Source organism: Vespa mandarinia, chromosome 14 (genome assembly GCF_050613455.1).
Source record: "Vespa mandarinia isolate Hongniang chromosome 14, ASM5061345v1, whole genome shotgun sequence".
In the NCBI taxonomy this organism is placed as follows: Eukaryota; Metazoa; Arthropoda; class Insecta; order Hymenoptera; family Vespidae; genus Vespa; species Vespa mandarinia.
The window spans coordinates 2,894,113-2,905,625 of NC_140823.1; the positions used below are offsets into that span (position 1 = coordinate 2,894,113).

At 26.0% G+C, this 11,513-nt stretch overlaps 1 protein-coding gene across 4 annotated transcripts; it reads left to right on the top strand.

The window, feature by feature from the left end:
• Positions 1-528: 528 nt before the first annotated feature.
• Positions 529-10,335, top strand: LOC118439897 (glycerophosphocholine phosphodiesterase GPCPD1). Of its 4 annotated transcripts, none has more exons than XM_035862155.2 (15): positions 529-799; positions 1,703-1,936; positions 2,040-2,251; positions 2,430-2,611; positions 2,695-2,873; positions 2,990-3,124; positions 3,221-3,331; positions 4,950-5,103; positions 5,213-5,366; positions 5,473-5,698; positions 6,291-6,368; positions 7,028-7,183; positions 7,295-7,722; positions 7,828-7,993; positions 8,123-10,335. In XM_035862155.2, exons 2-15 carry the CDS (start codon positions 1,787-1,789, stop codon positions 8,426-8,428), a joined length of 2,637 nt encoding a protein of 878 aa, XP_035718048.1. In that variant the 5' UTR covers positions 529-799; positions 1,703-1,786; the 3' UTR covers positions 8,429-10,335. The 4 variants fall into 4 exon arrangements, with proteins under 4 accessions (XP_035718048.1, XP_035718049.1, XP_035718051.1 ...); XM_035862156.2 differs by having other exon boundaries at positions 530-799; positions 2,445-2,611; XM_035862158.2 differs by having other exon boundaries at positions 530-799; positions 1,809-1,936.
• Positions 10,336-11,513: the final 1,178 nt, after the last annotated feature.

Consider the following 11,513-nt stretch of genomic DNA (forward strand, 5'->3'; position numbering starts at 1 on the left):
TACAGATATGTAGAGGAGACTTAATACAAGATTCATACTTTTATATTACCAACTAAATAACACGAAATATTGTTTTATCGATTCTAATGTAAATAATGCGGGAAATTAATAATTTTCCAAAAGAAAAAAAAAGAAATAAAGATTTAATAAAAAATATAAATATAATATTTAAAGAAATAAAAGAAAATACTATTAATATTATTTATACATGTAAATTGTAATATTAAGGTTATTGTATAGGAACATTATTAAATAACCAAATATATATATATATGTGTACATATATATATATATATACGTACGTCTTTAAAATATCTTTGTTGTATGCAATACCATATATAATATCAATTTATATATAAGATATAAAATATCATTTTATTAATTTATTATAACTTTAAATGACGATATACGTACGAATAAATTGTAAGAAACATTTTGTTAACTTTGAAAATATTAAAACAAATACCTTAAATATTTTATATCGAATATAAAAATTAAAAAAGGAAAAAAGAACGATCACCAGTCAGTGACGCCATTTCCAGATATCCGCCACGTTGCCAAATCGAATGTCGTTCAACTCATGTTAGTATCTGGCAAAAAAAAAATTTATCATTTATGCAATGCACGTTCTTTCGTATGTCGAAATAATAGTGTTGTGTTGTCAGGATAAAATCAGTTATGTTGAATTTTATTAAAAACACGAGGTGCCTGGGTTGGGCCTTCGTGAAATAACACGAATTAACTTAAACCAAACACTTTCAAATAACATCTCATCGAAAATTTCTTGGTTACTACAGAGGTAAATAACGCATCATAATGATTTAATTATTACGATAGAATTAATTATGAAATATTTTCTTTTCATTTCTGATCTCGTCTACGTTAATCTCCTTTTTTTTTCTCACGTCTGAATTTTATCTGCAATTTCTCGCAAAATCGAATTGATTTGATTACTATTGCAATATTGCGGGGATAAGATTTTTCTGTTACGTTAAATGGGATTTATTTTCATTAAATATGTCGGATTGTCAATCACAACATGTTTGATTTATTAATAAAGAAAAATTATATAATATATAAATATTTGTAGTATATTCATGCAAGTAGAATTATTAATCGTTATTGGTCATATGGTCGTATATGTTTACGTCATATTGTTGTTAGATCTATTGTTCTAACGTAATAAGAAAAGTGTTTTCTTTTTCTTTCTTTTTTTTTTTTTTTTTTTTTTTTTTTTTTTTGAACAATGGTATTGCTATGCAATAAAAGATAATATGAGTATTAAATTATCAAGAGGAGCTTGTTGGATGATATATTACTATTGACAAAGAAAGCTTATATTCTTTTTTCGTCTTTGCTAACTTAAAGATGACATATATATATATATATGTATGTATATATATAAAGTCAATGCATAAATAAAATTACATTGTTTTCTGTTATTGACTGTATGTAGAATGTTATGATACATTGGATTTAAAGAATCAGTATAATATTATATATTCAAAAGTAATCTTGTAATAATAACATAATAATTACATAGTAGTATGAGGAAATAATTTTAATAAATAAAATAATATATAAATTTATTTTTAATATAATAAAATCATTTAATAAATTCCACCATAAGAATTTTCTGCACAATCGGTAATGTGATGAAGGAAAACCTATAAGGTATATCACAAAAAGGCCCTTATTACAGAATATTAGCTGATCTCAATTGAACACATCTTGAAACACAGAAAATTGAAAGAGAACAATTGAGAAAAAAGATAAAGATAGTAATATGCAGCGGATGTGGTTTATAGAAAACAAAGAAGAGGAGGATATCAAACGACTAGAGGCAACGTCTAAAGGTACTTCTATCAACGTGACGTCTGAGGATATTTCATCCACCATGAAGGATTTAAAGAGAGATTGGGTTTTTAGAGTACAGGTGATTAGGAATTTATGATTCTTATTAATATGTGTTCAATAATTTTTTTTTTTTTTTTAAATAGAAAATATAACGCAATGAAATCGTCGTGTTTTTTTTATAGGTACTGGGTCTGGAAAAAAATGAATGTTTATATGTCGTTGGAAATTTACCTGAATTAGGGGCATGGAATCATAATCAGGCAATTCAAATGTTCCAAGAGCACAATGCTCAGGATGCTTCATTACTTTTTGATAGTAAGAATAATACAACCGAGTGTTATAGTAATGATAAACCAACAGAAGCAGGAGATAATATTTATCATGAGATAGATAAGTAAGTATCGATGAAATATTATTATATATTTTTTTTTTCTTTTCTTTCTTTTTTTTTTTTGGGAACCATCTTGCAAATTATATTCATAAATTATTGTACTTTGATAATTTTATCACATTCCAAATATCTTGTTTTAATCGATATTTATACTAATTATAATTTAAACTTACCTGTCAAGATATAAATATTTCAGAAGACAGACGTTTTCTCAAAAGGTTGCATTACCCGTTGATGCAGATGTGGATTATCGATATTTTATTGCCGTTATATGTCAATCCAATGGTACTAAGAATTCAGCAAAGACTCTTATTATTCGCAAGTGGGAAACACATATGATATCTCGTCACATTAAGAAAAATGGTACGTTCGTGAAATAATTTTGTGCATTTTTTTTTGTTTTTTCTTTTTTCTTTTTTTTGTAACACAATTATTTTTCATTTCAGTACCTAGTAACTTTGTGAATGATACCTTGCCAGATCCAGAAATATTTGGTTGTCATAATGGTTATTGTAAAGTTGAACGTGGTTGGCTTACGGATGAAACTGTGATACAATTTAAAATTTTTGATAATCCAATTAAATTATGGAAACATCGATTGCAAAATAGAAAAGTTAATATTAAGGTATAGTTATTATTTAATTTCTTTTTTATTTATCATCATTGAAAGAAAGATAAGTAAGAAAAAAGAGAGAAAAAAAAATTAGATATAAAGATAATAATTTCTTTATTATCACATAGATGACTCCAGTAAATTTAGTTAGGCAACACTCTTTAGAATTACAACAATTTGGAAATGAGTGTATAGATGATAGTCTTTCTATGGATACACAAGACATTATTGATCAACCTGCTTTTAGTATTACAGAAATTGCTGTAAGTGTAAATTATTCTGTTGTTTTTTTTTTTTTTTTTTAATAACATAATATATAAAATTAAAGTAACATTTGTTTGGATTTTTCTTTATAAAAGGTGATGAACGATGAAGAAGCACACTTCAAATGCCAGGAACAATTTGGTCGAGCTTATAAAGAAGACGAGTGTATTATCTTCAATGTTGCTGTTCGTTATCCTGAAACTGTTGTAAGTGTAATACTGAGTTTTCTAACAAAGGACAATAGATGCATAAATTCGTGATAAACCATTAGCTGGTATTTATCGCTTATACATTCGTTCAATATAAATTAATATTCATTTGACTATACTATACGATATTTGTAAAAAGTTGACTAATTTATTTTCATATTTTTTATTTCAAAAAATTTAATGATAAAAAAAACTATATATATATATATTAAAAGAGCAATAAACTTGAATACATAATGATAATTACAATAATAAACATACCAAGGAGCAATTAATGGCAGACTGATGGTGGATTCACAAATAGATAAATCACAGTGAAGGAATAAGTATTGACCAAGTTTTCAGTAGACCACGAGTAGGCTGGCCACATCTTCTATCGTGATATATTAAAATTATTTGGTAAAAGATAATTAAACTTGTTCAGCAGCTATTGCCCTCCTTGGAATCTGCCAGTGGCGTCAAACGAAATGGGTTGGACAGAAGACATCCTTCTGCTTGTACAAAGCAAGACGTCTGGTGCAAATGACGATGATAACATGCAATCAGATGTATCGATGCTAAGCATCATCTACCACTTTACGTCTGTGTCACATGACATCACACAGAGATATGATGGTTTTGATTGTCGTTAACCCTACCTCTACCCATCCTTTCGGCTATTGTCTTTCGTAAATTTTTAATTGTCTAATTAATAATTCATCAAAGTATACAAATTTGATTGATTTCTCTTCCATCATATGTTGTAAAGTTTATTCATTCACTAATTCGACAATACACATGAGATCGATTTACGTTAGTCATAGTCATCCTAGAAATGTGCCACCCCTTTAAAAGTTTTGCGATGTCAACGCTATCACATGTCATATCCATCTGTGTGCGTCGGAAATGGTGAGATTCCCATCACTTCTCTATATCCTTTTAGATGTATTACTAATATTTTCTAGCTCTGACCAACTCTACTGTACTGTACGTGACACCGCTGTGCGGGCAATGTCAGACTATAAGCTGTCCATATCTTCTGAATCTGAATTGCAAATTTTGCAGATATTTGATTTCGAAATTTAATATGAATGAATGATCAGCAGGTGTTGCGAGATTTCCGTCACCAAGCAGTGTACAGCATTTGGCAATTATTGGTTTGGTTCATTGCTAGATTATGTAGGAAATAAATTATGTCCTATTTCAATTAAAAATTCTCAATATTTTCTATTGCTCTTTTCAACAAATAGCAAGCAACATTGCATAACTTTTAGTGCTTTGGCATATAACAAATTGTATATATATATATAAAAAAAAAAAAATGTTTATGAAGAAAATACAGTTTAATTCCTACACCTTTGTGTGTGTGATCAAGGAATATCAAATTAGTTGTTATTAGAATGTTTAATTTACAGTTAAATTTGTTTGCTTAATGCAGTTACATTGCTAACCGACCATAAGGTAAATGCATAATAGTAAGTTCGTCGATGTTAGTCTCCTTGATCACTATAATTTCTTCATGTATAGAATAAGTTCTAATATTTATTATTAAGCTATAAGTGTTCTGTAAGCGCTTTTATGTTATTAGAAATATTTGTATTTTTCCAAATTTGCATTAAGTAGAATATTGTTTCAGGCATATTTAGTGGACTACTACGTATACAGTTCAAGGACTTTCCCAGGTGAACCACCAAATCATATTGGATTCAGTTACATCTTACCTAGTACATTGCAATCCAGTGTTGGGATCCTGACAGTGCCGATTACTAGTACAAAACATAGACCAATTGGTAAGGAAGATTTATGTTATTTAATAAGAGAAATTTGATAAAACATTAAATTGATTAAAAAATAATATATATATATATATATATATATATATATATATATATATTATAGGACAATTAACAGTCGAATATGTTGTTATAAAATCAATACCGAATTATCCATGGGATATGAGTATTTCATATGCAAAACATTGGGAACAAAGATGGTCTGGTTTGGATGTTGGCCATAGAGGACTTGGTACTTCATTTAAATTTGAAACAAAAAAGTAAGTTGTTCAATAAATCGAACAATAATACTTTAATAAAATGATAATGTTTTTATGAAAAGGTTAAGAGAATATTAAAAAATGTATTTGTATTATTTTCATAAAGTTGTGCTAACGTGAGAGAAAACACTATAGCGTCTTTAAAAACTGCAGCATATCATGGCGCTGATATGGTAGAATTTGACGTTCAATTATCGAAAGATTATGTACCAGTTATATATCATGACTTTTATGTATCAATTTCATTAAAACGTAAAAAACAAATAGAAGCAATGGACACACTGGAGATACCGGTTAAGGATCTAACTTTAGAACAACTTCATTTATTGAAGGTATGTTAATTATATCATGCTATCATTATTGATATATATATATATATATATAATCATTTTTTATAATATTTAATTAAATAATATTTTTGAATAGAAGATATTATTATTAGTCTGAATAAAACAATTTTTTTTATTATGTATTTCATGATCTATATTTAAATATCATATAAGTTAATAAAATAAATATTCTATAATTAGTCAATCAATAAACAATGGGATAGTATAATATATATATATATATATATATATATATATATATATATATATATATATTTTTGCATATTTGCTTGGTAATATTATCTCAGGCTATTCAGTCTAAGATTTAATTAATAAAGCATCCAAATATTATAATCTTTCATATAATATTTACTTACAGTGTACAGCTTAATTTTAATGCTTTCTTTGCTTTCGATGTGCCTTTTTTTCTTTCTCTTTTTTTTTTCCTTTTTTTCTTTTCTCTCTCTCTCTCTTTTTTTTTTACGGTGTCATTACAGAGAAGTGCATTTAATATAAAACCATTAGGTTTCATATATTTATAACTTCGTTTATATGAAATTTCCATTCGTGTTTGTTTATTTTTAATATTCAACAGGACCTTTATTACCCGGGCGACTCGTTGGGTAAGGTGCTGTATTTCGTTGATAAAAGTGAGCAGGGGGTTAACCAACTGGTGAGCTTTCATATCGCTTTCGCAGCTTGGCTCTTTGCCAGAAATTAATTGATCAGATGTCTTTCAGAATAACCTGATGCATGCTTACATAATTATCAGTTAATTAAACAGTGAATTTTGTCAAGACTCATTTGTTTTTCAAATGAAAGGAACATTTGTTTTTCAAATTTTATATGTCATTTTATTCATAAGAATAGGAATAAATAAATTATTCTAGCTGATAAGAAAAGAAAAAAAAAAAACGAAATTCAAAGTTTCATGATTAAAAAAAATCATTAAAAGATATAAAGATATCTTATTCATCAATCAAGGCAATATTAGTAAGAGGATTCTTCATAGAATTACTTAAAAAAGTCAATCACTTTTTAATAATCATGTATACACCAGTTCCACCCCTCTTTAATGTCCATTAAAATAAAAATTCAATTTATAAAAATCATTCATAGGAATACAGCCACTTCTTACCATAGCATGTTAACAATATTACAAGGGATATGTTATGATGCTTCCGAAATTTATATCGTTCTGCTTGCAAAGAAATATCTTCTTGCAAATCATTCGATGCTCGGTTCACAAATTTTTATTAAATAAAGAATAGCACCTTGAAAGAGTTTGCTATAATTAAATTGTTATCATAATGTTTATATATTACTTTATAGGTGTATCATGTCGCAGAAGGTCGAGAAAAAATTCCTCGATTTTTTGACGAAGATTTGGAAGATCATCAACCCTTTCCTACACTTCAAAGTGTACTACTTGAGTTAGAGCCGCATGTTGGATGCAATATTGAAATAAAATGGACCATGCAATTAAAAGTATGCTATTTAAAAAAAAAAAAAAAAAAAAAAATTATTTTTTGTAATAATGTTATATATAATATCGCCATTGATTTATAACACGTTTATTTCGATTTTTATTTCAATTAGGATGGTACATTTGAGCTTAATCATCCATTTGATCTAAATATGTATCTGGATACAATATTGAAAGTTGTTTTGGAATATGGGGACGACAGGAAAATAGTTTTTTCATCCTTCAATCCTGATATTTGTGCTATGATACGTCTGAAACAGAACAAATATCCAGTTGTATTTTTAACACAAGGGATAACTTCGAAGTATCCGACTTATCATGATCCTAGATGTCAAACAGTACCAATGGCTATAAGACACGCATTGGCGGCAGATATTTTAGGAATTAATGTTCATACCGAGGATATACTTAGAGATCCTTCCCAGGTAAAATTGGTGAAAGATGCTGGTTTAATCATCTTCTGTTGGGGCGATGATAATAACGATAAGGATACTATTCGTCATCTTAAAAAACTTGGCCTACATGCGGTCATATATGATAAGTCAGTATATTTAAATTTAAAAAAAATCATATAATTTAATATGATATATCTCTAATTAAATTGGATTAATGATTTGTCATGAATTTTTTTTTTTTTTTTTTATAGAATTGATGTATATAATTCGAAAGATGTTAAAGAAAGTATATTCTTAGTCGATGCAAGGGAAAGCCAAAAGGCATTAATAGCTTTGGCTCAGTCTAGTCAAACGGCTAATACAACACAAAATACAATTTCTGGTGGTCCGATTAATATGGATTATAGCAATGAAAAGGTATATTGTTTTTGAACATTTACATTATACAATGTTAAAAAAAAAAAAAAAAAAAAAAAAAATAGAAAAAAAAAAATAGAAAAAAAGACATCCTACCCCTGAATGCTCCTCATTTTAATTTTTCTTTAGGAATATCTTTTAAATTTGGAAAAGACAAGAAATTTATTATCGACATCAACGGCAACATCCGTTTCGTGCCTCAATAATAAAAGCAATACCAGTGGGGATAGTATATCTACGATTAAAGTGCCATCGTCTTGTCAATCTTCAGAAAATAATGATATTAGTGAAATTACCAAAGATTTTAGCGTATGTGCAAAATCATTTGGACACACGAACAATACTAGAAATATTTCTGATATAATGAGTGGTGGTCAGACCACAGCCTTACCCGAAGCCTATGGAGAAGATGAATCAGCGAAGGATTGCCTTTGATGTTTCTCTTTTAAAAATACTTTTGTTTCCTGGTTTTGATGCATCAAGGCAGCATACTTGGAATAGAATTACCATTAAAGGAACAAGAAAGATAACGACAATTTTATGAATAATTTCGTAATTAATATATCAATTTCCTACAATGGTTGTAGTACAGAGGCTAAACCTTTCTTCGGGTTTCTTATCAATTTTTTTTTTCCTTAATGTGTTTGCTTTACATTAAATTAATTTATATAACCGTGTATATATATATATATATATATATATATATATATATATATATGTATATATGTATGTATGTATGTATATATATATATATATATGAAGAATATGTATAGTCAAAACCAAAATTTTACTTTGACATTAGTTGGCCTGTTCGGTTCCTATAATTACTGGATTGTTTCAATTAATTAATTGTCAATTTTATTCGTCCTCTTTAAACGTACCACCAAGAATGCTAAATATATATTAAAAAGAAAACAATAAATAAATGAATAAAAAAAAAATAAAAAAAAAAAAAAAATAAAAAATGAAACAAAAATAAAGAAAAAGAAAAAAAGTATATAATAATATGCAATGGAATTTACAAAATATTTTTAAATATTTTTATATAGCTTTTCACTGCTTTCATGATAATATTATATCCGTTTTTTACAGAACGCAATAAAAATTTATATTGCAATAGTCACGTCTTCCATGCAACAATGTAATGCATCAATAAGATGATTTTACTCTTATCTCATATAATTTAAATATTCTTAAAACAAATTTAGTCAATTATAATAACGTCACAATAATTAGAAAGCATTTTGCGAAGCAATCGAATATTTTAATTCTATATTATAAAAGTTATCCCAATGTAATATTTTACATTGCAATAAATGAATAATAATATTCGTTGTAATATGATATTCATCGAGAATACTCAATTCCATATATAGCATCAATGTATATTATATAATTGATATATTCGATTGCTTTGTCCGTTTATAAGAAAGAATATATCAAGATTTGACCTAATTGCAGTGAAAAGTAGTATAATATATTAAAAGATAAATCTTATAATAGATTGGTTTATTAAAAAAATTGTCTGGTTCACATTTGGCCCGTCCTCATTCTATATTTATATGTATATGTAAATATATATATACATACATATATATATATATATATATATATATATATATATATGTATGTATATATTTTATTTGTGAGAAAACAAAAAAAAAATAAACAAAGACAAACTCTTGTTAAAACAAATTCAATTCTAACATAAACATTTATCGTTGTTATCGGATTGTCATTAAGTACAGTAATTAAAAGTGAACCAAACATGCTAACAACGTTCGTTTTTGGTTTTTTTATAGTAAAATCGATAATAACATACGTGAGGATATATAATAAGAATGAGAATACAATTGTTATATTGCGAATATAATTAATACCGTCTGTTCGTCAATATTATGACGGATTTTTTATACGGGACTCATTTTATTAATCATTCAAAATATTTATTATATTAAAAAGGACATTTTATAAATGCTAATAATGAGAGTCCGGCATTGTCGGTAAAGAATAATCCTAATTTCTAGTAAAATATTGTGATTAGCGGGGTGATAGGTAGAGAGAGGGATGCATAAGGCGGGAGTTTAAGTTGTTAGTACAAATATTTCTAGATATATTTTTTATTTAAATAATGAAAATTATGTTACTCCCTTTTTATTCAAGAAAAACATACCTTTTTTTTTTATTTTTGTTTTTTTGAAGTAAAAACAAGAGTTATCTTATAAGTGTATTTAATGAAAAGGAAAAGAAAAAAAGAAAACAAAAAAAAAACGACAAACAAATGAACAAAACAAAAAAAATGTGTGATGGTTTCATACGAATTATATCTACGCCAAGAAAAAGAAATGCTTTATATATATATATATATTTTTTTTTTTTTTTTTTTTTTGGTTACATACTCAAATTTACTTATGGCTGCAAAATAAATAATCTTTTCATAAGACTCAACTCAATTGTATATACCTCTTTTTATTTCTTTTTCCAAATTATTCGTATTGTTTTGATGATTTAAATGATTAAAAAAAATGTGCACACATATTCCATAGTTATTCTCATAATTCACATTATTACATATTTCATATATATTAATACAGATACATCCTAATACGAATATATTTGATTTTGTAATTTTAAAGAATACGACAACTATAGGAGTGGCACGAGATAGTAAAAAGTTGACAGATAAAAATTTCGAATAATTTTTACTCGTACATTATTAAAATAAATATATTTTTCTGAATTTAACAAGCAAATATCTATTTTAAAACTTAATTATCAATATCTATTAAAATAATCAACTTTTTATTGGAACAGTTACGATTAATAATGATTATAAAAATATTATAGAATGTTTTAATAAATGACGAGAAAGTAAATAATTAATACTAATTCTTGATAACTGAGATAAAAAATAATTTATTATCTCAGATACAGGGGAAAAAAAAAGAATGGGAAAATAAAAGTTATCATTTTAATTTGTTTTATATCGAGAGAAAGAAAAAAAAAAAAAAGAAAAACCTTTTATAAATTTCGAACATAAATAATCGCGATGTAAAATATAATCTTTACGTTTAGTACGAAGTATAATAATTTTTTAAATAAAAGCTTTACAATTTTTGATATGCAAAATAAGATAAACAAAACAAAAATATACTCAAACATGTAATTTTACGTATCTCCCTTAAATTTCGTATTTATAATTATTCAATCATTAAATTTTATTGATCAGATAAAAGTTTGAAAAAAAACTGATCTTAATTTTTTTTTTACAATACGTAAAATCATAAATTTCAGTTCGTTTAATCAGATTCTTTTTTTTTTTTTAATCGTAATGATTCATTCATTAATATATCGAAGATTGTTTTTTTTTTTTGAATGTATACATTTCATTGTACATATATATATATATATATATATATATATATATATATATATATATATATATAATTTACGTACATAATATTGTCAATATTTATTTATGCTTGATAAAATCTAAAAATTTAATCATTGCAAAGTCGAA